We start from the raw sequence: 27,393 nt of genomic DNA, 5'->3' as shown, positions 1-27,393 counted from the left end.
TAATATCAGGAGAAACAACCAGAGCTGCTCCTTCCTCACTGCCTTGTGTTTGTAGGTATGAGCAGAATGCAGCTGAGTGGCAAAGTGGCATCTCACTCCTCCCAACAGCTGCCCTTGAACTGTCTGAGGTTTGGTGCTGGCAGGGCTCGGGCAAGGCTCGGTGTGCCCTGGGTGCTGTGGTGACTGTGGTGACTGTGGTGTCTGTGGTTGGTGACTGTGGTTGGTGTCTGTGGTGTCTGTGGTGACTGTGGTGACTGTGGTTCTGTGGTGTCTGTGGTTGGTGACTGTGGTTGGTGTCTGTGGTTGGTGTCTGTGGTGTCTGTGGTGACTGTGGTGACTGTGGTGTCTGTGGTGACTGTGGTGTCTGTGGTGTCTGTGGTGACTGTGGTGACTGTGGTGTCTGTGGTGACTGTGGTGTCTGTGGTTGGTGACTGTGGTTGGTGTCTGTGGTGTCTGTGGTGACTGTGGTGACTGTGGTGTCTGTGGTGACTGTGGTGTCTGTGGTTGGTGACTGTGGTTGGTGTCTGTGGTGTCTGTGGTGACTGTGGTGACTGTGGTTCTGTGGTGTCTGTGGTGTCTGTGGTGACTGTGGTTGGTGTCTGTGGTGTCTGTGGTGTCTGTGGTGTCTGTGGTGTCTGTGGTGACTGTGGTGACTGTGGTGTCTGTGGTTGGTGTCTGTGGTGTCTGTGGTGACTGTGGTGACTGTGGTGTCTGTGGTTGGTGACTGTGGTTGGTGTCTGTGGTTGGTGTCTGTGGTGTCTGTGGTGTCTGTGGTGGGTGTCTGTGGTGTCTGTGGTGACGGTGGTTGGTGCCTGTGGTGACTGTGGTTGGTGTCTGTGTTGACTGTGGTGACTGTGGTGACTGTGGTTGGTGTTTGTGGTGTCTGTGGCGACTGTCTTTGGTGCCTGTGGTGACTGTGGTGACTGTGGTTGGTGTCCATGGTCTCTGTGGTTGGTGACTGTGGGGTCTGTGCTATCTGTGGTGTGGGCAGCCCTCGTGCCCAGGGTGTCCTGCCATCCAGCCCCTCTCTCCCACATCTGCCTGGCTGAACTGGGGCAGTCATGGCTGCAGTTTGGTGAAGGCTCTGCAGCACAGCCCTCAGCTAATTAAGCCTCCCTGCACTAACGAGTCTGTGCCTGCTCCACTGCACAGGTTTGCCATGATTTGTCATGACAGTGGCTGTATTTTAATATCTGCTGAGGAGCCAGTCCTTTGACTCTTTTGATTCATTTGAAAACATATTTCCCAGTAGTACATCAACTTTTTTCCTCTTGTTTTCAGTCAAACATCCCCAGTGAAGAGCCCCAAGGCTCTGGTTGGGTGGCAAACACACAACAGCTGTAGGGAAGCTGATCCCTGGCACTGCCTGGGCATCTGCACACCAAGCAGTGTCATTGCCCACCATGGAGGTGACAGAAGGGACCAAGGGCTTCCCATGGCAGCCAGGTTGGTTTTGCCTTCTCTCAAAGGCATGAGGGACCTTCAGCCCTTGAGGACCAGGCATGATTTAATGGGTTAATTCAGGGTTTCATGAAGGCAAGCATCAACCAAAGGATGTAACTCAATACCATTAATCCATTAATCAGAACCCTCCTCTTCTCCCACCCCAAACCAACCCACTAATTTCAGTGCTAATTAACCTATCAGTCAAAACAGATAACAACTATCTCCCACACAGGCAGTTCAACATCTACCTACCTATTTGTCCCACTGTGAGTGCAAAGATGTGGTGGGCACGCCATGGACAGTGGTGGCTGCAGCCCCAGGGGGTACCTGGGAGCCCCAAGGACCTGACTCCTGATGAGAAGCAAGGAGATGAATTTTGGAGCTGCTCTTCACCCTGTTTCTGGGTGCTCTTCTGTCAATAGAGGAATGATTCCTGTTTGTAGGTCCATGCAATACAAATATCTGTTTGTTCTATTGGCAGAGGGCAGGGTTAGGTGGGATGTTGGAAAGAGTTTCTTCCCTGGGATGGTGGGCAGGCCCTGGCACAGGTGCCCAGAGAAGCTGTGGCTGCTCCATCCCTGGGAGTGTCCAAGGCCAGGTTGGAGCACCCTGGGCTGGTGGGAGGTGTCCCTGCCCATGGCAGGGTGGCACTGGGTGGGCTTTAAGGTCCCTGCCAGCCCAAACCACTCCATCCCTCTGAGATTCTATAAAAAGTATTGTTTTCAAGGCACTGTGGCATTTAAGAGTCAACAACTCAGGAGACTCACAGGATGTGGGATGCTCAACCTGGGCATCTTTAGGTCTATAAAGCAGCAGAGGTGTGACACAGGACAGTGTGACAGGAAAAAAGCAACGTTATTATACCACTAAAATTGCAGAAGGGACTTGGCCACGCTTGAATGTCACTGGTTTTATCTGCTGGCACTTGTGGCTTCCCCAGCTGGTGGCCCTGGAGTGTTTATTCACATCTCTGAAGAGCTGAGCAAGAAGGTCACAAGGTATGACACGACCTTTACAAAACTAACTCCTTCTACATTGCACTGATCCTGCACTAAAATAATTAAATATCAATTTTTACCACAACATTGTCTGACCAACCTGATCTCTTTTTACGATCAGGTGACCCACCTGGTGGATGAGGGGAAGGCTGTGGATGTGTCTATCTGGACTTCAGCAAGGCCTTTGACACTGTCTCCCATAATATACTCCTGGAAAAGCTGGTAGCCCATGGCCTGGACAAGTGTATCCTCTCCTGGATTAAGAGCTGGCTGGAGGGTCGGGCCCAGAGAGTGCTGGTGAATGGAGCTGCATCCAGCTGGTCACCAGTGGTGTCCCCAGGGGTCTGTGCTGGGTCCAGTCCTGTTTAACATCTTTAGTGATGATTTAGATGAGGGGATTGAGTCCATCAGCAGCAAATTTGCTGATGACACCAAGTTGGGAGGGAGTGTCGACCTGCTGGAAGGCAGGAGGGCTCTGCAGAGGGATCTGGAGAGACTTGAGAGATGGGCTGATTCCAATGGGATGGAGTTCAACAAGGCCAAGTGCAGGTCCTGCCCTTTGGCCACCCCAAGCCCTGCAGCGCTCCAGGCTGGGCACAGAGTGGCTGGAGAGCAGCCAGGCAGAGGGACCTGGGGGGACTGAGGGACAGGAAGCTCAACAGGAGCCACCAGTGTGCCCAGGTGGCCAAGAAGGCCAAGGGGATCCTGGCCTGGATCCAAACTAGCGTGGCCAGCAGGCCCAGGGCAGTGACCCTTCCCCTGGACTCTGCCTTGGGGAGGCCACACCTTGAGTGTTGTGTTCAGTTCTGGGCCCCTCAGTTCAGAAAGGACATTGAGGGGCTGGAGCGGGGCCAGAGAAGAGCAACGAGGCTGGAGAAGGGACTGGAGCACAAGTGCTGTGGGGAGAGGCTGAGGGAGCTGGGGGTGTTCAGCCTGGAGAAGAGGAGGCTCAGAGGTGACCTCAGCACTGTCTGGAACTCCCTGAAGGGAAGTTGTGGCCAGGTGGGGGTTGGTCTCTTCTCCCAGGCACTCAGCAATAGGACAAGGGGGCACGATGGGCTCAAGCTCTGCCAGGGGAAATTGAAGTTGCATATCAGAAAAAAATTCTTTGCAGAGAGAGTGCTCAGGGATTGGAATGGGCTGCCCATAGAGGGGGTGGATTCCCTATCCCTGGAGGTTTTTCAGTTGAGCTTGGCCATGGCACTGAGTGCCATGATGTGGTAAAGGGACTGGAGTTGGACCAAGGGTTGGACTTGATGATCTCGGAGGTCTTTTCCAACCCAATCTATTCTATGATTCTATGTTTCTATTATCCCTTCATTTCTGCCTCTGATGGACATTTATTATATTTTTTTCTGTTTTGGCCGAACACTTTTAGTATCCTGCAACTATTTATCCAGAGAAAAAGATGAATTTGGCCTTTTAAAATCAGATTTAAGTAACTTTTATTTTGGTAATCTATTTTATATGTTTGCATTAAAAAAGAAAAAAAAAAAAGAAAAATTGTGTTTCCTACTTTATAGCCCATTATAATCTAATGATTTCAGGGAAATATCAAATTAAAAAGCTGCAAAAAAAACATATATTGAACCTGGCAATCCCTTCTGGAGTTTTAAAGCTTATGATCACACAGAGCTTGCCAGGGAAGTTTTTATCTCCCCCAAATCACTGAGCCATTACAAAGCATCATGTAATTATGTAATTAGGTGATATATCATCTGTATTAAAAATGCCTGTGAAAATTTGTGTTACCTGTGAGCTGCTTTTGAGCAGAGCCCTGTTCTGGACTGGGGGACTGAGGCTGCTCAAGTGATCTATGGCTTTGTTTTGTCACTGTCTCTTTATTCTCTCGCTCTCACAGTCCGTGGGCATCAACACACAGGAAAAAAAAATATGATCTGTGTAATAAAATGTAAATCAGCTCTGAGGCCAAGCCACACAAAGATTTCACAGTCCTTGAGTCTGTATTTAGGCAGTTCACTAGTCAAATATAATAAAATTATAGAGATAAATTGGCTTGGGCTTGCTTCGTTTCCATCACCTTTCATTTCCACCTGGAAAAGTGCAGGGAAGCAAAGCCCTGACCAGGGGCTTGGGTGGGTGGGTGGCCTTTGCAGCCATTCCTGTGGCCTTTGTAGCCATCCCTGTGGCATTTGCAGCCATTTCTGTGGCCTTTGCAGCCATCCCTGTGGCCTTTGTAGCCTTTCCTTGGCCTTTTCAACCATCTCTGTGGCCTTTGCAGCCCTTCCTTGGCCATTGCAGCCTTTCCTGTGGCCTTTGCAGCCATCCCTGTGGCCTTTGCAGACATTCCTTGGCCTTTGTAGCAATTCCTTGGCCTTTGTAGCCATCCCTGTGGCCTTTGTAGCCATCCCTGTGGCCTTTGCAGCCATTCCTTGGCCTTTGTAGCCATTCCTTGGCCTTTGTAGCCATCCCTGTGGCCTTTGCAGCCATCCCTGTGGCCTTTGCAGCCATCCCTGTGGCCTTTGCAGCCTTTCCTGTGGCCTTTGCAGCCATTCCTTGGCCTTTGTAGCCATTCCTTGGCCTTTGCAGCCTTTCCTTGGCCTTTGCAGCCATCCCTGTGGCCTTTGCAGCCATCCCTGTGCCCTTTGCCTCCATCCTTGTGGCCTTTGCAGCCATCCCTGTGGCCCTTGTAGCCATTCCTGTGGCCTTTGCAGCCATTCCTTGGCCTTTGCAGCCATCCCTGTGGCCCTTGTAGCCATTCCTGTGGCCTTTGCAGCCATTCCTTGGCCTTTGCAGCCATTCCTGTGGCCCTTGTAGCCATTCCTGTGGCCTTTGCAGACATTCCTTGGCCTTTGCAGCAATTCCTGTGGCCTTTGCAGCCTTTTCAGGGCCTTTGCAGCCATTCCTTGGCCTTTGTAGACATTCCTTGGCCTTTGTACCCATTCCTTGGCCTTTGCAGCCTTTCCTTGGCCTTTGCAGCAATTCCTTGGCCTTTGCAGCCATTCCTGGGCCTTTGTAGCCATCCCTGTGGCCTTTGCAGCCTTTCCTTGGCCTTTGTAGCCATCCCTGTGGCCTTTGCAGACCTTCCTTGGCCTTTTCAGCCATTTCTGTGCCCTTTGCAGCCATCCCTGTGGCATATGCAGCCATACCTGTGGCATTTGCAGCCATCCCTGTGGCCTTTGCAGCCATTCCTGTGGCCTTTGCAGCCATTCCTTGGCCTTTGCAGCCTTTCCTGTGGCCTTTTCAGCCATCCCTGTGGCATTTTCAGCCATTCCTTGGCCTTTTAGCCATTCCTGTGGCCTTTGCAGCAATTCCTTGGCCTTTGCAGCCATTCCTGCGGCCTTTGCAGCCATTCCTTGGCCTTTGCAGCCATTCCTGCGGCCTTTGCAGCCATTCCTTGGCCTTTGCAGCCATTTCTGTGCCCTTTGCAGCCTTTCCTGTGGCCTTTGTAGCCATCCCTGTGGCCTTTGCAGCCATTCCTTGGCCTTTGCAGCCATTCCTGTGGCCTTTGCAGCCATTCCTTGGCCTTTGCAGCCATTCCTGCGGCCTTTGCAGCCATTCCTTGGCCTTTGCAGCCATCCCTGTGGCATTTTTAGCCATTCCTTGGCCTTTGTAGCCATCCCTGTGGCCTTTTCAGCCATTCCTGTGGCCTTTGCAGCCATTCCTTGGCCTTTGCAGCCATCCCTGTGGCATTTTCAGCCATTCCTTGGCCTTTGCAGCCATTCCTTGACCCACACATGGGAACCAGGAAGCTTAAACCAAGTTCACAACATCCAATGAGCCCCAGGACTGGAGAGAAGGTGCTTCAAGGGAAAAGGGGTGCCAGATGAAGGGATTGAGGGATCCCCTTTATCCCTCATAGCCTGTCCATCCTGTTGTGAGTCCAGGCCTGCCAGTGATGCCTGGAGATGTTCTGTGCCTGGGGCTGGGGTTCTCCTCCCTGGTCCCTCCTCCCTGTGCTGCCTCCTGGCCCCTTCCCTATCCCACTACCCCCTTCTCCCTCTGATCCCCCAATAACCCATTTCCTCCCTGCTCCTTCAGCCACATCAGCTCAGTTTGGCCAAAATTGGGGCTGGAGAGCACAGAGAAGTATTTTGGCCAGGAAATGAAGAGGCCAAGGTGGAGCTCTGGCCACAGCAACCACCAGAGGGTAAATCCATCTTCTAGGAGGTGGTTCAGCCCAACCAGCAGAATTTGCAGGCAAAAAGATGGCCATATTTCTAAATGTTCCTCTGTTTCCTTGGAGGCAACCTTTGGACTGCATTGATTTGCTTCTCAGTGAATACTCAGGCAGCTTCCCACTTCTCTGCACAGCCGTATTCCCCAGTTATTCCAGCCCCTCTTCCCCACAGAGACACAAAACCAGGGATGTGGGACACACAAACCTGCTCTCCAGTCCTACCACCAAGCTGCTAATTCAACAGGTTTTGCCTTCCTTCTGTGTTTGTCTTGCTCAATAGGAAAGTGGAAAGATTACTGTATTTATAAATTTCTGCCATCTATGAGAGGAAAAAAAAAAGTCATTTAAAGAACAAACCCCTCTGCTGGGTCATATTGCTGTGGAATAAGGGTGGGGAGGAGGGGAAGAGACAATTAAAAGTGTCCTCCCTTTATCTGGTCCCTGCTGTTCTTTTTACAGCCATGCAGCCAGCAAAGTTACCTGTGATGCTTTTAAAGAAGCCAGGAAAAGTAACATTAGTTCTCAAGGAAATGCAGTTTTTCTTTTGAATTCTCTTTGTTCTCTCTTAAAATAAGGCAGTGAAGCTCCTGGTGGGGTCAAGGGAAGGTGATCCCACAGCAAGATGTGGTGGCCCCTCAATTCTGCGTCATCAAAAGTTGTTTCCTAAACACCAGGGATTTTTTTCTCTTGTAGGATGCCCTTTTGCAGGTCTGTCTGTAGGAAATGGAGCCCTTTCTTTGCTCCAGAAGAGCTGGCTTTGGGTTTAGAGCAAACCCAGAGGATCCTCAGCTGCACCAGCCTAAGAGCATCTGCTGAGCCTCTACAGCCACAACTCACTCTGGGCAGGTTTGGCATTGAGAAAAGAGTGATCTGTGGCTTCTTGAAGGCCTCCATTTGACCCAGGAGTCAAATCAACCCCTCTCAGTATTGAATGGTGGATAATAAATGCTTAAAGAAATGCTCACAGTGGATAGTTAAAGATGATACCCTGACTTACAAGTTCAAAATGAGCTGGTTGGTATGAATTATTCACTGAAGAACAGTGAGTAGCAAGTGGATTAATAAACCAAGCCAGAAAGAATTTATTTTATTTTTAAAGAAAAAGAAAATTTGCTTTATTTTTGGAATGTTTTCAAACAATTAAGAGGGGAAATTTTTAGAAAGCAAGTTGGTTGTTACAGATTCTCCAACCAAAGGGAGGTCCTGTAGTAATTTTTTTGTGCTGCTACTCAAGACACACTTGTGTGCTCTTGGTACTGCAGCTCATCCCAAGTGCTCCAACAAGCAAGGAGATCTTCCAGCTGCTCCTGGGCAAGGGTTCCTCACCCTGAGAGAAGCAGCTCCTGGCTGTGCACGGTGTAACTCCCACCTTTCTGCCACTAAAAGGCTGATTAGCACAATAACTTTAATTAACAGGAAAACACCACCAGGTTTAAGGACTCGGTTTCACCTTTCTCCTCCCGTGAGCAGGAGTTGGTAGCACAAACCCACAGCCTGAATCTTGGAGTTGCAGAGGGTTTCTCAGTGGTTGGCAGCAGGTTACTTGAGCAGAGGGTGGGGCTCCTTTGCAGCTGCCTGTTCCCTGCACAGCACACGTGGGAGGCTCTGACATCACAGCACAGGGGAGGAGAAGGTGAGTCTGGCTCTGTGAAGGTGCCATTCCACACCTCCACACTCATCTGTTATGCATTTTATTTCATTCTGAGTGATTTTTACCAACCCACCCAGATCCTGGACCTCTAATTTGTTGGGAGCATATTGTTGGGAAACAGGAGACCTCTATTTCACATCCAAAAAGAGTCTCCCATGGGAAATAAAGATCTTGTCTGCTTTTCTTTCAGCTGTATCAGCTGATCTAATAAAAAATAGTGTCTCTGCTGAACTTGCTCTACTTAAATCCTTCAAGCATCACAGCCACTGATAGCACAGTGAGGGCACCAGTACAGCCTGACACTGGTGCTTTACCAGCCAAGGTGCCCTCGGTGGTGCTGGAGCCAAGAGGAGACTGTGCAGGGCTCTGTGTGTGCCTGCAAACCCAGTGGGCTCACAGGGTGTGTCCAAGGCAGACCCCTGACCACTCCTGCTCACAGAACCTCAGGATCCCTGAGGCTGGCAAAGCCCTCCCAGCCCATGGAGCCCACCCTGTGCCCACCTTGTCACGAGTGCCCCATCCAGTCCTTCCTTGGGCACCTCCAGGGGTGGGGACTCCAAACCTCCCTGGGCAGCCCCTGCCAATGCCAGACGACCCTTTCCATGCAGAAATTCCTGCTGCTGTCCCACCTGTTCCTGCCCTGGCTCAGCCTGAGGTCATGCCCTCTCCTCCTGTCCCTGTGCCTTGGAGCAGAGCCCAACCTTCACCTGGATCCATCAGGGAGTTGCAGAGCCAGAAGGTGCCCCCTGAGCCTTCTTTTCTCCAGGCTGAACCCCCCCCAGCTCCCTCAGCCTCTCCTCATCCCCCAGCCCACACCAGGCATCGTTGGCCATGGGAATGACCCCTCTGGGCAGTGCTGGATGGGACAATGCCCACCAGGAGCTCCTGACAGCCACTCCAGCCCCCAAGGAGCTTTCAACCCATAGGCCCAAACCAGAGAAGGCACAAAAACAAACCTCTAAGGACAACCATCAGGTTTTCCCCTCTACAAGTTTTGCTCTCCAGTGGCAGCCTTGAGGGCCACATACATGACCCAACCCACTGCAGGTAACCTGGAGGGGCTCTGGGATGTCCAGTCCAAACCAGTATAACAGCACTGCCTGATGGTCAGCACATGCAGGGCATGGTCAAGGACCTTGTGTCTCATCACAGCACGTCTATGACACCCAAATCAGGGCTGCAGCCCTTGCTTCAGGATTTCACTCCCTTACTTTGAGTGGCTTTGAAGAGCTCTCCAGGTGATTCTCTGTCTCCTGGGGTGACTCTCTAGCTCCTGAGGTGACTTCCTATCTCCTGAGGTGACTGTCTCCTGGGGTGACTCTCTGTCTTCTGGGGTGACTCCATAACTCCTAGGGTGACTCTCTACATTCTGGGGTGACTCTGCCTCCTGAGGTGTCTCTCTGTCCCTGAGGTGACTCCCTGTCTCCTGGTGTGACTCTGTCCCTGAGGTGGCTGTCTGCCCCTGAAGTGAGTCTTTATCTCCTGGGGTGACTCCCTGTCCCCTGGGGTGACTCCCTGTCCCCTGAGGTGACTCTCTATCTCCTGGGGTGACTCCCTGTCCCCTGGGGTGACACCCTGTCTCCTCAGGTGACCCTGAGGTGACACCCTGTTCCTGGGATGACTCCCAGTCCCCTGAGGTGACTCTCTATCTCCTGGGGTGACTCCCTTTCCCTGGGATGACTCCCTGTCCCCTGAGGTGACTCTCTATCTCCTGGGGTGACTCCCTGTCTCCTGAGGTGACCCTGAGGTGACACATTGTCCCTGGGGTGACTCCCTGTCCCCTGGGGTGACTCCCTGTCCCCTGAGGTGACCCTGAGGTGACACCCTGTCCCTGGGGTGACTCCCTGTCCCCTGGGGTGACTCCCTGTCCCTGGGGTGACTCCCTGTCCCCTGAGGTGACCCTGAGGTGACACCCTGTCCCTGGGGTGACTCCCTGTCCCTGGGGTGACTCCCTGTCCCCTGAGGTGACTCTCTATCTCCTGGGGTGACACCCTGTCCCTGAGGTGACACCCTGTTCCTGGGGTGACTCCCTGTCTCCTGAGGTGACCCTGAGGTGACCCCCTGTCCCTGGGGTGACTCCCTGTCCCCTGAGGTGACCCTGAGGTGGCACCCTGTCCCTGGGGTGACTCCCTGTCCCCTGAGGTGACTCTCTATCTCCTGGGGTGACTCCCTGTCTCCTGAGGTGACCCTGAGGTGACACCCTGTCCTGGGGTGACTCCCTGTCCCTGGGGTGACTCCCTGTCCCCTGAGGTGACTCTCTATCTCCTGGGGTGACTCCCTGTCTCCTGAGGTGACCCTGAGGTGACACCCTGTCCCTGGGGTGACTCCCTGTCCCCTGGGGTGACTCCCTGTCCCTGGGGTGACTCCCTGTCCCCTGAGGTGACTCTCTATCTCCTGGGGTGACTCCCTGTCTCTTGAGGTGACCCTGAGGTGACACCCTGTCCCTGGGGTGACTCCCTGTCCCTGGGGTGACTCCCTGTCCCCTGAGGTGACCCTGAGGTGACACCCTGTCCCTGGGGTGACTCCCTGTCCCTGGGGTGACTCCCTGTCCCCTGAGGTGACTCTCTATCTCCTGGGGTGACTCCCTGTCTCCTGAGGTGACCCTGAGGTGACTCCCTGTCCCTGGGGTGACTCTCTATCTCCTGGGGTGACTCCCTGTCTCCTGAGGTGACCCTGAGGTGACACCCTGTCCCCTGAGGTGACTCTCTATCTCCTGGGGTGACTCCCTGTCTCCTGAGGTGACCCTGAGGTGACACCCTGTCCCTGGGGTGACTCCCTGTCCCTGGGGTGACCATCCCAGCCCCCAGGAGCAGAGCTAACACTCTTCCACACCACCAGCCCAGGGAATGACGAGGTTTTCTCTGAGCACACCAGCACTTACGAGGTACAGAGAAACAGAGGGAAAGGAAAAGCACTCAGTGAGAAGGATGATGAGTCTCCTACTCTCGAAGAAAATTGTTTTACTCGAGACTTAACGTTTCAGCAGAGCTCTTTTTGTTCTGATTTTAAAGCTATAGATTAATCTCTCTGATTTGGGCAGAAAATAAGCCATTAGTCTGGCTAGCTCTAACAAATGCCTCTAATGGAAGTATTTTCAAATATGTTCTCCTTCCCCACGTATTCCCACTTACCAAGGCTATAAAAGTTAGTTTGTGTGTGGCATTGCAGAAGCACATTGAGACAAAAAAAAAAAACCATAAAGACGGATTTTATTTTCAGCATAAAGGATTTAGCCACGGTTCACTTGTCAAAATTGCTCGACTGAAACTAATTTAAAAAAGGAAACTGTAGTCTTGATTAATCAGAAATTTCCACAAAGAACATCTGCTTTCTGTAGGAAATGTTGCCATGTCAAAGAAACGGATTTCGTGGGCACGGTCCAGCCCAACATAAACATATTTTAAGCTCATGAATTTCAGAATCTTTCCTTTCCACGTCTTGGAGTCGGAATGAAATTCTCAAACAGTTCTGCTTCTTTTTAAATTCATTGAGGTGGATTAACAATTGTGTGAAAGGAAACCTGTGCAGAGCATCCCTCCTGGAGGCAGAGGAGGGAAGGATGGTGGGGAGAGCCACCAGTGGGCTCCAGGGTGGCCACTGGGGTGGGGAGGGAAGGAGCAGTGAGACTGTCCCAACCTGCTTGGGAAACCCCAGCCTGGGCTCAGCTGTAGGTTTTCCAGGCACACCAAAAGAATGTGGAGCTTGGTTAATAATCTGATTTATTGTGCCCTGGATCTGAGGAGTTCCAGCAGAACAAGAGGAATAGAAACTTTACTTTGGGGGGGAAAAAAATCAGGTGTTGTTCTGCCTGTGGAAACGAGGCTCTGCTTGCAGCTAAAAAAAAAAGAAATACCATTAATAAAGATTTTTTTGCTGCTTTATCTGATGCCAACACAATAGATGGTCGGAGAATGTTATGGGTTCACCCAGGTGGGCCTAGATTTGGGCTCTGAAGTGTGGACTAGGCCGAAGCTGTCAGCTGACTTGAGCTGGGCTGAGCTGACAGCTGACCTCTCCTAGCCAGTAAGTTTGTATTCCATCCCACATTATGGCATCATCTCCAGGGCAGTAGGAACCAGTGTGGGAGTGGTTAAGGCAGTCTCTTCTCAGCCTCCTCTTGGGAGGACACACGATGCTGTCCCAGGGGGGATGGAGAGGACCAGGCCCACCACTGGCTCACAGGGTACCTCAGGAAAGTAAACTGTGTTGTTCTGGGTCTCTCCTTTCTGCTTGGGTTTGTCTCCCTGGGGAATAAGCTTCTTCTTAAGTAATGTGTAGTTAGGACAGTAGAATTTGTGTGTTCGTTAAGAAGTTGAGGTGGGGAACTTGTTGTTGCAGACTTGTGTGAGTGTATATTTGTACTCTCTTCTAATTGTCTCTTTCTTTCTGTGAAAAATATATGTAGATTTAGTATAAATGCAGTTTGAAGTGGTTTTTTTTCTTTCCCCTCTCTTTTCCTCCCTTTCCCTGGTGTTAGGAGGGAGGCTTTTCTCTCTGTGCTTGGGGGGGTTGGCAGTTGCTTATCTCAAACCAAGACAGAGCAGCAGCGCATTCCTTTGCAAGTCACGTGGTGGGGACTCACCATCTGAGCTCTCCCCTCCTGCTCCTGCCCTCATTTGTTTTGTTCAGAGCTTTGGGTGACCCACGTGGGCTGAGCCCTTCTGCCTTTTCAATAGCTCACCAAATAAATTCAGAATGCTTAATTGAGGCTTAACCTTTGTTTTGTTCAGTAAGTGGGTTCTCCATCTAACAGCTCCACACAAGGAAATAACTTTGTTGAGGTTTTGCATTTTGCCAGCTTTGTCTCTCTCTAAAGATGGAGAAAATGAAGCCTCTGCAATGAATTGATGGAGCAGAGAAGCAACGGAGGAAGAAATAATTTTGATGATTTCTTCTTTGCGCTGCAATTATATCCAGTACACTTGACAATGGAATAAACAAATAGTACAAATGAAGCCATTAATTTCCTTTCTATCCACACAATTTTAATTAGAATCATTTAATTAGTCTTGGCTACAGTTTCTCAAGGAGATTGCACAGCACACATTGAAGCTGGTCTGCTGCACAAAGCTGTATTTATCATTGTTTATTAAGCACAACAAATAGCTCTAAACATTTCTAGGTAGGCTGTGAAAAATGCTGCTGCCAAAAATAATTCTTCAGCACCAAATGTATTTGAAAGCAAAGTTATCTCCTTGTTCATTAGTTATTAAGCTTTTGCTATTTTAATTGTTACAATAAATGGAATGACATCTTTAATATATTCCCTAACTTTTTATGGCTTGTCATGTTTTGTAGCTGGCAATAAATGTCCCTGGGCCTTGAAGTCATTTATTCCCTGTTTGCTTTCCCAAAGATTTCACTCCAGAATCACAGAATCACAGACTATTCTGAGTTGGAAGGGACCCACAAGGATCATCAAGTCCAACTCTTCAGTCAGTGGCCCACACAGGGGATTGAACCCATGACCTTGGCATTGTTACAACCAAGTTTGAACCAAAACAACCTTTTCAAGGTGCAACATGAACTTACAGCAAATTGCTCTGCAAGGGCCTTTGGGTTCATTACAGAGGTCCTCTAATTTCTCCACTCCTGCTCTCCTCACCACTGCTGATGGTGATTGTTGTAGAACCAGTTCCAAGAGCCTCCAGCTCCAAAGTTTCAAAGGCTCCTTCAATCTTTAACTGGTTTCACACTGAGAAAGTCATTTATTCCCTGTTTGCTTTCCCAAAGGTTTCACTCCAGAAAAACAACCTTTTCAAGGTGCAACATGAAATTACAGCAAATTGCTCTGCAAGGGCCTTTGGGTTCATTACAGAGGTCCTCTAATTTCTCAACTCCTGCTCTCCTCACCACTGCTGATGATGATTGTTGTAGAGCCAGTTCCAAGAGCCTCCAGCTCCAAAGTTTCAAAGGTTCCTGATGCTCCTCCAATCTTTAACTGGTTTCACACTGAGAAAGTCATTTATTCCCTGTTTGCTTTCCCAAAGGTTTCACTCCAGAATCACAGAATCACAGACTATTCTGAGTTGGAAGGGACCCACAAGGGTCATCAAGTCCAACTCTTCAGTCAGTGGCCCACACAGGGAATTGAACCCATGACCTTGGCATTGTTACAACCAAGTTTGAACCAAAACAACCTTTTCAAGGTGCAACATGAACTTACAGCAAATTGCTCTGCAAGGGCCTTTGGGTTCATCTCCAGAGGTCCTCTAATTTCTCCACTCCTGCTCTCCTCACCACTGCTGATGGTGATTGTTGTAGAACCAGTTCCAAGAGCCTCCAGCTCCAAAGTTTCAAAGGCTCCTCCAATCTTTAACTGGTTTCATACTGAGAAAAAATTTCCTTGTCTTACCCAACCCTTCCTTTCAGTCAAAGGGAAGGATTCCATGTGGTAGCCATGGAGAAGACATCCCCCCTTCCCTGGCATCAGCCTTGTTTCCCTGTCTCCCTTTGACCTTCTCCAGCCTCTGCAAAGAGCTTTGTGTTTCAGCTTTACCTCCCCAGGGTGAGATGGGTCAGATTTTGCAGCTCCTTCCAAAGGCAGCAATTCCCCAGTGGAAATGTCATTAGGATGAGAGATCAGAACATCAGGAAGACAAGCCATGAACTTATTCCAACATATCTACATGTCCACAGGACTGGACTCAATGATTTCAAAGTGCTTTTCCAACCTTAATGAGTCTGTGATTGTGAGTCTGTAACTGAATCGTTGTCACAACTGAGAAAATCTTCAGGGAATCAATTTTTTTTTTCTTTCTGTTTTCAGTTACAAGCAGAACTGGAGAAACAGTCACAACAAATAGTTTGTCAGCTGAAATCCTGTCTTTCATTCCTGGCATGAGCTGCCCAAAAACCTGACAGTTTTCTCAGCTGTATTTTCTACTTAAAACCATCTCCTGAAAAGTTTTAGTTAATATTTCTTGGCTTCTGCCTCACTTTGAGGCACATTCCTAAGTCCACATTGCTGAGGTTTCCAACAGCCTCATTGTGATTCTAAGCCAAAGGGAACCAGATCCTACAAAGCAGTGGATGGTCACAAAACCATCCTACAAACCAGTTGATGGTTCCTGAGAGACAGGAAAACCAGTGTAGGGATGTGGGAAGAGGAAATATTTAGAATTCTGGAAAATTCAAGTGATAAACAGCATTTTTCAAGACGTTGGCAAAGGCTGGTTTGTTAAGCAGGGGCAAAATGTACCTTCTGTGGAAGAGAGAAAATGAAGTCAGATATTAAAGGAGAAATAAAACAATCCAGTATATAAACATGAGAAAGTGGAAGGATTTCATAAGTTTAGGAAGCTGAAAAGAAAAGTTAAATTCTCAGGATAAATCCATTCATAAGAGCTGAGGAAAATAAAATTCATTTAATACTTTTGTATAAAAGAAATCCTGGTAGTTTTCTGGGTTTAGCACTTCAGGTTAAGGTTGTCAATGACCATGCAGGGACAACAGAACTGCTCCACAAACATTCCTGTCTCCCACTTTCAAAGGAAATACACAGATTAGGAGTCATCTAATAACTCCCAAGGATGTTCAACAACGCAGATAAACACAAATATTTCCATATTTACAACCACTGAGTCACTTCCCCCGACCTCAGTCCTGGCAAACAATGGGATTAAAGCTGACAGAAGATTCAAGATGAAGAACTGAAGATGGGAACATGATTGTCATGAAACAGGTCATGTCAAACAAGCAACCCCGATGTTGTTTCCCTCATAACTTCACCAGCACGTGCAGCTCTTCCATCCCCTGAATTTTGTGCAGTGTTTGACTCAGCCCTGGGAATATTTCGATTGAAAAGGAGAATTATTCAATAACAATAAAAGAGAGGTTAAATCTATTAAAAATGGGCAAGCTAATGGATGTGAAATGCAGCCATCAGAGGGGAATCCTAATTAAGTGCAGGGCTGGGGTTCTGCTGGTATCTGCTCCCTGCTATTAATCATCTCCAGTAATGATTGGCTTGTAAAAGTTTGTGATGACACCAAGATTGATGGGAAGGGAAATAATCAGGAGAGCAGAGAAGCAACAAAGAGCATTCTGGATCCCTCACTAACCTTCTTCCTTCAGAAGGAGAAGGTTTAGTCCAGTCGATCCCTCACTAAACCTTCTTCCTTCAGAAGGAGAAGGTTTAGTCCAGACAGACTCAAAGATATGTTTAGAAGACAAGAATGAGGCCACATATGCTAAATTTAGGTTGGGACCTTGGAATTTCCCTCAGTGGAAATGGTTTAGTTTTTCATAAAACAAAGGAACTGAGAGGAGGAAACAGCAAAAAAGGGTTCCATGACCCTGACAGGCACCTGCAGCAGAGCAGAGGGGATGCAAATCCCTGCTGGTTTCCCTTGGGATACAACAGTGCTGTGAAAATAATTTGGAGGAAAATCAGGAATTCATTGAAAGGGATAAATTTCTCTCCATGGGCAACCAAGGTCTGGGTTATTCCTGTTCAAAGGGAGCTCCATTAACAGGGATGTCACCAAAGCTCCTTGATGGGGCTCAGACAGAACGTGGTCCATCTCACAGAGGACAACCCTCCTGCTCCACAGCCCTCCCAGGGGAGAATTGTGCTGGATACTGGGAAGATCCTGAATGGAGAAGACACCAAAGGGGCAGCTGAAAAAAGAGGCACTCAAACCAGAAATAGGAAAAGTAATTTTAAGAAGGAGAGTTCTTTCTTTTTGGGGGAGGATTGGCCTTCTCCACTTGCTGATGCCTGTTTGAAATCACTCCTTGAGCAGCAGAAATTATTCCAGAGGAAGGCTGGGGGCAGTAATAATATTTAAAAGCTGCCAAAGCCCTCAGAACTAAATCTTTATGAATCAATATGAACTAATCCCCTGTAATATCACTTTAATTCATTAATTACTCCACTGTAGTATCACCTCAATCATCACAGCCAATGATCCCAGTTGTGTTTGAAGGTTTGTTGTGTTGACTACGACCCAACTGCAGCAGAATTGGGTTTAAAATCCCCCAAAGACTCAGTTCTACCACTCTGGGGAAGTTTTCCCTCTGTGCCTTTCTGATTTTCTGCTTTTTATTGAATTTAGGACTCTCAGAGGGGGGTGTTTCCTTTCTGTTCCCTGTTCTGCAGCTGTTCACAGATTTTTTTCTTTCTCCATCTGCAGGTAATTCCACCTTTATTTTTTTTTTTATGAATTGGCATATTTTGCTGAGTCTACATTTTATATATATAAAAATACACCATATATATTTTATATATACATATATATGTTCTAAATGGAATCATTCCACAGAGAGATTCTTCTTGCCACTTTTGTGATGTTTTTCTATTTGCAGCCCTAAATTCTACAGTCATTTTTTTTGCTACAAAAAACACACCTGCATTTCCACGTTATTGATTCCTGAGTTTTTTAGGTTGAAAATATTAGGTGATAAAATCAGATGCAAGGAGTTGCTGGTGAAACTCATAAAACCCTTCACAAGTTAATAAATAGGGGGTTTATCATTGCATGTAATCAATCACCTTTTCATCCACACTACAAAGAGAAGATTTTTATCCAAAACAAGCAGAGTGAACGCTCAAAATATGATTTTTCATGGAAAAGAAAAGATCAAGTGTTTTGCTAATATCAAAATATCTTTGCAGTCAATAACCTTTTAGCTGGTGTGCAATTAAATATGAATAATAATAAAATAATTCAAGCTCATCTAACAAGCCCCTGTGTTCTCTCTTCACTTCTCATTGTATTTATGGATCATAAATTCGTCACCGCTTCATCCCAGAGCTTTGAACACAAAAGATGAGGTTAAAGCAGAAGCAGCCTTGAATTTGGTACATTTAAGAGCCATGATAAGCAGGCACAAGATCTCAGTGTGCTCTTCTTGACATGAGGAGGAGCTTTTCCTCAGCAGAACCTCCTGAAGAGCTTTGCTGGAGCTCCTCACACGAGTCAACACTCCCTTGGACAAGAACCTGCAGCAGCTGCTTGAAATTCTGCAATGAAAGCACCTTTTGTGGAGAACAGGAGCCATTCAGATGGACTTCTGAATGCCAGTGGACCTCAGAATGTGTTTGCTATCCCAAAATACAGATATCAGGTGTAGGATGCTCAGAGGTTTGTTGGTTTTTTGTTTTGTTTTTTCTTCCTTTTAGTTACTGTAGCATCAAATAAGTCCTGCTCTCTGTCTTGATTTACCTCCAAAGTTAAGTGTCAGATTTTAGGCAAATAAAAAGTGATTAAAATATGACAGCTGGTGAATTATTCTAACACCTGGTAACAAATCATTCTTGGCAGTTCAATAGCACACTTGTTAAAGCACAGCTATTAATATTATAAACAGTGAACAGCAAAAAAAAAATCAAAAAAAATCTGTAGCACTTCACTAACACACTGGGTTTGTCTTAATGTGGAAAAATGTCAAGCCTTATTCCCTGGGATGGAAGCAAACTGGAGATGAAGAACTGCAAACACACAAATCCTTCCAAGGAATGTTGGTGTGGAGGTTCAGAACCAGCATAAAATGAGATTTCAGCTGGAGGGGGCCAGTCAGCCCCTTACTTGGACTCTAAATTCAGTCCATGTGCCATTTATTGGTGGAGATATCCAAGTGTGGAAGTATTTAGGTGACATTTGGTATTATTTCATTAATTCTTTGGCATCTGCTATGACTGGCTATGAGATGGGCTGATTCCAATGGGATGAAGTTCAACAAGGCCAAGTGCAGGTCCTGCCCTTTGGCCACCCCAACCCCTGCAGCGCTCCAGGCTGGGCACAGAGTGGCTGGAGAGCAGCCAGGCAGAGGGACCTGGGGGGACTGAGGGACAGGAAGCTCAACAGGAGCCACCAGTGTGCCCAGGTGGCCAAGAAGGCCAAGGGGATCCTGGCCTGGATCCAAACTAGCGTGGCCAGCAGGCCCAGGGCAGTGACCCTTCCCCTGGACTCTGCCTTGGGGAGGCCACACCTTGAGTGTTGTGTTCAGTTCTGGGCCCCTCAGTTCAGAAAGGACATTGAGGGGCTGGAGCGGGGCCAGAGAAGAGCAACGAGGCTGGAGAAGGGACTGGAGCACAAGTGCTGTGGGGAGAGGCTGAGGGAGCTGGGGGTGTTCAGCCTGGAGAAGAGGAGGCTCAGAGGTGACCTCAGCACTGTCTGGAACTGCCTGAAGGGAAGTTCTGGCCAGGTGGGGGTTGGTCTCTTCTCCCAGGCACTCAGCAATAGGACAAGGGGGCACGATGGGCTCAAGCTCTGCCAGGGGAAATTGAAGTTGGAGATTAGAAAAAATTCTTTGCAGAGAGAGTGCTCAGGGATTGGAATGGGCTGCCCAGAGAGGGGGTGGATTCCCCATCCCTGGAGGTTTTTCAGCTGAGCTTGGCCGTGGCACTGAGTGCCATGATCTGGTAAAGGGACTGGAGTTGGACCAAGGGTTGGACTCGATGATCTTGGAGGTCTTTTCCAACCCAATCCATTCTATGATTCCATGAATCACAGAATCATTTAGGTGGGAAAGGTCTCTAAGATCAGAGTCCAAGCCTTGACCACCACCTTGTCATGAAGTCTTGGATTATCTTGAATAAATCAGAGTTTTTGGAAGATCACAATCCTTATTCGTATCCCAGGGGAGTCTTTGCCCATGAACCCGTGGGAATTAATACATTAAATCACTTTTACACCCATTAATTGTCTCATTTCTTTGTCTAATGATGACATAGCACAAGACTCTTTAAACATCCCTTCAGAGGACTTCAAACCACAGATTTCCTCATTTTGGATTCATCACTTATCAAGAGGATCATGACCATTTGAAGACAATGACAATGTGCCTACAGGCCTGGAGGTCCATCCTGCAGCTCACAAGGGACTGGAGGACAGATGGAGACCAACTCTGGTCACTCCACCCTTCTCTCTAACCTGCTTTTCAGACTTCAGCTGAACCTGAGCTTAAAATTCAACACAATCAGCTCTGTCCCAAATTTCCTGCAGGGCAGATGAGGTGCCACATCTCTCCTACCCCTTGGCATAGGAGGGAAGTCTCCAGGTGAGCATTAAAATGTGACAATACATGAGATAGAATCACATCATCTCTCTGCATGATGGGGAAGACAGATGAATGTGACATTAATACAATATCAGAGATGTCACCAGGCAGAAATTTCACAACCTCACAAGTTATTTTCATGTTATTTTTTTTTTTGCTTTTCATGTTGCCTTTCTGGTTTGATTTCACCACGTTGCAGAGGAATAATTATTTCTCTGTTATACAGGTGGTTGTGCACAGTTTGAGGGACTAAAAATAAACTGGGGCTTTACTGATGGATTTTTTGGACTGATACATTTTTTGACTGATACGTTTTTTGACTTTGTCATAGATAATTTATGGAATAATTTTACACTTCTGCAACACCCAGCTCACAATTCACATTCCAATCCATGAGGTGTCATTTGCAATTTGCAATGGGTTCTTAATGAAATTCTTTGGATCTTACCTTCTAAATGTTTCATTTTCTGCTTGGCCAGAAGAGTGAAAGTGTGTTCATATACATTTATACCTTGTAAATGGAAATAAAGCTGTGATCTGGCTCATCTTTCTAATCTATTTACCCTCCCAACTCTCCCAGTGTTACAAAGAATTTTATCTGCATTACATGGGGAGAGAAGCAGGAAACAAGAAGCAAATCTGACTTGTTCAAGGTCACAAAAGAGATGGATGAGAAGTAGGGAGTTGAATCCATAAAGGATCATGGAATATCCTGAGCTGGAGGACACCACAAGGATCATCAATTCCAACTCCTGGCCAGGACAACCTCAAAAATCCCACCACATGCCTGACAGTGTTGTCCAAACCCTCCTTAAGCTCTGTCAGTTTGGAGCCTTTAGCCCTCTCAGCTGTGCTGGGCTCATCCTCCAGCTTAAATTAACTCAGTAACTCATTAACTAGGACACAAATGAATGCTGAGCTTTAGTTACATTCAGAGGAAGTCACCTGGAGGAGCAGAATCACAACAGGTACCAACTGAACACGTGGCCCTTGGAGACACCACAGCCCAAGCACCCCTTGGGCTCCTCAGCCAGAGCAGAGGAATTTTAATTACTGTCAGATTACTCCTTTTTTCAGAGCTGTGCCCCTTTCTGTTGGCTCCTGCCCAAGGAGGATGCTGCTAAATTGGAATGGGATCAGATGTGGTACCACTGCACGATGAGAGCCTTGGAAAACTGCCCTCCAGTGCAGAGCCACGCAGCTAATTGAGCTGTTGGTCTGGGCTTTTTTCCTACTAAAGCAAAGATCAAGGGCTAAACTTGCTCTGTGAGCATCTGTGTGGAGAAGGGAAATTCTAAATAACACCCTCTCAGTCCAGCCAGGGTGTAATCAGGTTAAATAACCAGAGGTTTAGGCTGAACATGCAAGATTTGCAAGGAATTTTTATGATAGTTTTCAAGGGACCATGGGAAGGGTCTCCATCCCTAGAAGTTGAGACACTTCAGAGCTCAGTAATACCTCTGACAAACTGTTCTTCATTCTGAAAGTCTTCCCTCATTTCAGAATTCGTTGTGTACAGAAGGCAACAAAGGAAACAAATGGGAAAAAATCAGTGTGTCAAAATTACGGATGCAAATTAATGGATTGGAATTTGTTCAATGTAATTACAGAACAATTTCATTTTTTTAACCCCCACCTGGGGATGCAAAGAAAACCCAATTACTGTAGAAGTGAACATGTTTTACAGGTTTCCCACCATCTGCTCTACGAGTGTCTCCTCCAGCAGATATCCAGCCCAAACAGCTGTTCTAGAAGCTCCAGTGGAATGTTCTCCAGGGCTTCTCCAGGGATGTCTCTACCTGTGCTGAGAGCACAGGGAGCTGTGGGCACTGTTGGCAGCAAACAGAGCCCACCTTTCTGCTCTCATTGGCTGACAGCTCTCACTGGGACCACACAAACCCTCTCTCCTTCCAGAGTTTGGCTGTTTCTGAAGGATGTGGTGGCTTTAAACTCAAAGCAAGTAGGTTGAGATGGGATATGGAGAAGGAATCCTTCCCTGGGAGGGTGGGCAGGGCCTGGCACAGGTGCCCAGAGAAGCTGTGGCTGCCCCAGCCCTGGAAGTGTCCAAGGCCAGGTTGGAGCACCCTGGGCTGGTGGGAGGTGTCCCTGCCCATGGCAGGGATGGGATGGATGGGCTTTGAGGTCCCTCCCAACCAAACCAATGTGGTTTTGGATGATCCTGTGACCTTGGCTGCGTGTGGGTGATTGAGGTGCCCTCTCCTCATGGGCAGTGCCTCCCCAGGAGCAGAGCTGAGCAGAAGGTTGTCCAATGAAGAAGCTCTCACACTGAGATCTGTTCCATGCTGGTCTGACCCAGCTCATTCATTGACCTTCTGCTCTTGGTTCAGAGCTCCAGCAGATTTTAGCTCCGAGTTAGAGAGTCCTTCATTGTAAAGAGCTGTTGAACTCCAAAAAGACTCCTCTGGGGGCTGATTTCTGTCCATTAGTTCTCTGCAACATGATGCTTTATGAAGCCCTGATATTGTGTTGCTGGATGGGTATGTTTAGCAAGCTGCAAATGAAAACAGAGCAGCCTCCTCAGGATCAAATAGATGGAGAAAATGATACTTCAAGATGATCAAAAAGGCAGAAAAAACAATGTTTGCTCCAAGATCTGTATTGTGCATATGTATATGTGGAGATATATCTCTATATTTCTCCCAGAGCACACCAAAAACAAGGGAGAAGATTAAATATGGATTTTTAATGGGTGCATATTTACAGTCAGAGCCATTTCTCTCTCTCAAATGCAACAATGTGCAAAGAGAATCAAAGGGACATGGAGAAGTCTATACTTGAAAAAAAAAAGAAGCTTTTCATAATACTTTGCATTCCTCAACTTGGTGTGTTTTTGCTGTAATTCATTTTCTCCCCTCAGTTCTGAACAGTCAGACATTCTGGAGTGTTTTGTTCCATAAATTTATAGTGACAACTTCCAGTAAATTGTCTGAAGAAGACAATAAAATTGGACCCTTTGGATTGCTGTGTGAGGAGATCAATGTTCTATTTTCCAGTGTTATGATAATGAGTTAATTCTAAAGATGTATTGAGTGATTTGGCTTTAATTCTGGCTTTGAAATTTCCCTCATGTCTGGACACCAGTGCAGTTTGCTACAGTGCTCAGGACAAAAAGCACAGGGCTGTAAATGGCATTTCTGGAGTGGAATTTACCTCACCCACTTGTGCCTACAAGTGTTGAGGTGCTTGGCTCAGCTCCAAGGGGTGATGCCAGGAGGGATGTCCCCTGAGAAAGGGGGACACAGAGGGCAGGGAGGGGCTTGGGGGGGTCTGTGGGACTCACTCCAAACCACCTCCCCAATTCTCCTTCTCCAGTTCTGCTGGAGTTTCTCTCACCCTTGAGATCTGTCAAAGGAAAGAGGAATTATATCTCCAGATTAGTTCACAAATGGGAATACTTGATGGGTGTTATGGGTTCACCCAGGTGGGCCTAAATTTGGGCTCTGAAGTCTGGACTAGGCTGAAGCTGTCAGCTGACTTGAGCTGGGCTGAGCTGACAGCTGACCTCTCCTAGCCAGTAAGTTTGTATTCCATCCCACATTATGGCATCATCTCCAGGGCAGTAGGAACCAGTGTGGGAGTGGTTAAGGCAGTCTCTCCTCAGCCTCCTCTTGGGAGGACACACGATGCTGTCCCAGGGGGGATGGAGAGGACCAGGCCCACCACTGGCTCACAGGGGATCTCAGGAAAGTAAACTGTGTTGTTCTGGGTCTCTCCTTTCTGCTTGAGTTTGTCTCCCTGGGGAATAAGTCTTTTCTTAATTAATGTGTAGTTAAGACAGTAGAATTTGTGTGTTTGTTAAGAAGTTGAGGTGGGGAACTTGTTGCAGACTTGTGTGAGTGTCTATTTGTACTCTCTTCTAATTGTCTTTCTGTGAAAAATATATGTAGTTTTAGTATAAATGCCATTTGAAGTGTTTTTTTTTCTTTCCCCTCTCTTTTCCTCCCTTTCCCTGGTGTTAGGAGGGAGGCTTTTCTCTCTGTGCTTGGGGGGGTTGGCAATTGCTTATCTCAAACCAAGACAATGGGATGGTAAGGAAATGTTGCTGGAAAGCTCTGAGGAGCAGTTGCACCTCCTTCCTGCTGTCCCAGCCAGGTGGGGACAGCATGGGAGCCAATCCCCTCTGCTTCTCCTCCTGTTTGGAGCCCCCAGGGGGGTTCTCTAAAGATCAGAAAGTCAAAGAAGCTGTTCCACTTCAGAAACCTTCTCATGTGCATCTCAGCAACAGGGCAGAGATCCACATCTCCTCAAGGAGGATTAAATACAGTGGCAGAGATACAGAAGGTAAAAGCATTTCCTTGCTGTGGTTTTGTTTGTGGATAACTCTTTTTTCCAAGGCAGTTGGGCACAGGAATTGAGTGTTGGACACAGCAGTTTTCAGCAGGTAAAAGATGAGTGAGCTCTAATTGTCCTCAATCCTGTCAGGGCTCCCACTGCACCCTGAGGGCCTGAGGCTGAAACTGGGGGAGCACTTTGTCATGAGCTTTCTCACCCAGGCTCTTCCTAATTCCTTTCACACAATTCTTGTGTCTTTAAATTGTCTCTTTTCACAGCATTTCAAGGTGCCTTTTCCTTTTCATCCTTTCTTTTTGCAGGAACAGTTTTCAACACCCCTCCACACACTGAAGCTGAAGACAAAACACTTCCCTGTGTTGCATATTCAGGAGTGGCACATGAATTATATGCCAGGCTACCAGAAAGGGCCATGGGTAAAGGCTGGTGTTGGCAAGCCCAGGAATGAGGAGGAGACACCAACCACCTACACCACGTGCTGGGAACATCCATTGCATCCAGTTTCACCTAAACTGGGGACTTCCACAGAGAAGAGGCAAACAGGGCCAAAACATTTCCAAGTCATCCCTGAGAAGCTTTGGGATGTGCACAGTCCCTTCCTGCCACTGTGCAGCCAGAGCTCAGATGTGGAGCTGATGGTGCCCAAAGGGCAGCAGGGGTGGCATCAGGCTCTTGCCATCACTGGAAGGTTTCCCCTCCCTGCCCTCCACACAAGAGCTGTGCAGAATTCCCCACAGTCTGGGCAGTTGTGGCAATGAGAAAACAGTTCAGTGTGAGGTGGCAGAGGGTGTTTTTAATCCCCCAGCAAAGAGCCAGGCAGAGCATCCAAGCACTGGCAGCTCCTTCCCCTGCATGTGCCACAACCAAAGGTCACACAATAAAGAGCATTAAGTTTCCAAACTCGACACAGCCAAAGCAGGAAATCAGGAGAATTGCAGCCTGATAGATATATTTGACCCCTACACCACTCATTTTTACCTTATTACTCTTGGGAGGCCGAGTTGAAAAGGAATAAAATTGTGGATTGCAGTTTCCAGAGCACTCAGGGTCCTGCCTGGAGTGCCAGGAGAGGGGGATTTTCTCCTCTGAGAGGGGAAGGAGGGCCAGGGATGGCACTGACTGGTACCTGTCACTGCTAACCAGATGAGAATAATGCACTCTAAACATTCATAGTCCTGCTCTGTGAACCACAAACCCAGCACAGAGGACAGATTGGTTCATTACCCCTCTTCTGTATGAGCTGGAGCCTTTCCCAGTGGCCTTGGATTCCAATTACCAAGGCAATAGTGGCATTATCAGAGCCATAAAGGCTCCTGTCCCCACATAATCACAGAGAGAAAGGACAAAGGTGGGCTGGGGGAGAGGAGAAAATATATTTCTGCAGGTTTCCTATTTATTGTGTGTTGCTGTTCCTGTGATGACTGCAATGCATGGGAGGTCCTGGTGCAGACCAAGCCTGGAGATGCTCCAAAAGCTCCCAGGAGGTTTGGTGGTCCTGGGACCACAGAGTGGAGACAGCAATCCTGGCTGCAGGTTTGGGGATTGAATAAAACCAGTTAAATAAGAATTACCTACACTTTTAAGTAATCTGTGAACCAGGTCTAAAATTCTGCCTTTTAATCTCAAACTAAATTTTTTAGAGAATATTTGTTTTCTTCCCTTCTCTTCCTATTTCTCCCCCACCCCCCACCCCCTTTTTGTTTTTTAGGGTTTGTTTGTTTGTTTGTTTGTTTGTTGGTTTGGTTTTTTGGTTTTTTTTTTATGAGCTCTTTTTAAAAGAAAGGATTATATTTGACAGGTTGCTTAAATTCCCTTCCTCAGATAGGGTCACCAGAGGCAACAATTATACCTGAGGATCTATTCTAAGTTTTGGACAAGCTGTTTTAATGATTATATTCACCTGTTAATACCCAGTTCTTTCCAGGTGTTGAGAAAATAATAATTAGCTGCTGTTAAAAATCAGATATTAGGAAGAGTTGTCTGACATAATGGGGTAACATTAATGTGGTTTATAATTTATCCTGACATTTTCCTGCAGTAGTGGTGCACTCTGGTGTGGGGATTATGGACACTGGAGAGACTTTTAGTGCCCTGAGGTTGTGGAGGGTATTTTTACACCACTTCCATTTGGACTATTTAAAAGCCAAGATATTGAAACACCTTAATTGGATGTTCTGATTAGCCCAGGATGGAGTTTGATTTCATACTGATATAAATCTGAGAAAGGCCTCCTGATGTTACCAGGAATAAACCCACACAAGACCAAGGGGAGAGCAGAATCAGACCCTTTTTATTCTTACCTGGGGAAATCTGAGCAAACCAGAAGGATGTTATTTCTCCACTGGTTCAAGGGCAGGCAGGACTTTCACAGGAAAGGTATTTACAGCAAAGGGCTCTCTCCCTGTGACTCATTCCTCTCTCCTCTGCCCAAAGCACCACCTGGCATCCCGAGGGCTCTGCCCTCTGCCAGGCTCTCCCTTGCCCACCTGAGACATCCCTGGAGGGGTTCCAGCTCCCTCAGGAGGATTCATCCTCAGCTTTACCTTTAAACTGCCCTCCAATACTAATTGCAAAACCTATTTATTATTAACTAGGTATGAATTTTAAATAACTCTGTTGAACATCCCAGTGCATAAAACCTGCATTTCTTTCCATTCCTGCAGCAGCCTGGGCTGTTTACATTAATTTATTTAGCATTTCTGCATGTTTCTCACCCACAAGAGAAGAGAATATGATCACATCCCACTTTACATATTTAGATGTATATGCATGGATAATTAAAAAGTAAGAATTACTCAGTGAATTGCTTCCTGAATTATTTATTGGGATTATTGTGGTAA

The 27,393-nt window shown here is 47.5% G+C and overlaps 1 protein-coding gene across 1 annotated transcript in view; it reads left to right on the top strand.

The window, feature by feature from the left end:
* Positions 1-1,403: 1,403 nt before the first annotated feature.
* The window catches only part of LOC139669195 (testis-specific H1 histone-like), a 169,248-nt gene continuing 143,258 nt past the window's right edge, over positions 1,404-27,393 (top strand). Inside the window, exons 1-2 of the mRNA XM_071549643.1 lie at positions 1,404-1,446; positions 2,387-2,444. Coding sequence (XP_071405744.1) covers positions 1,404-1,446; positions 2,387-2,444 — 101 coding nt within the window. The remainder of the gene's footprint in view (positions 1,447-2,386; positions 2,445-27,393) is intronic.

The sequence above is a fragment of the Pithys albifrons genome, chromosome 3 (assembly GCF_047495875.1).
Source record: "Pithys albifrons albifrons isolate INPA30051 chromosome 3, PitAlb_v1, whole genome shotgun sequence".
NCBI lineage: Eukaryota > Metazoa > Chordata > Aves > Passeriformes > Thamnophilidae > Pithys > Pithys albifrons.
Note: the sequence above shows the minus strand (reverse complement) of the source record. Positions and strands in the feature narration are given on the sequence as shown.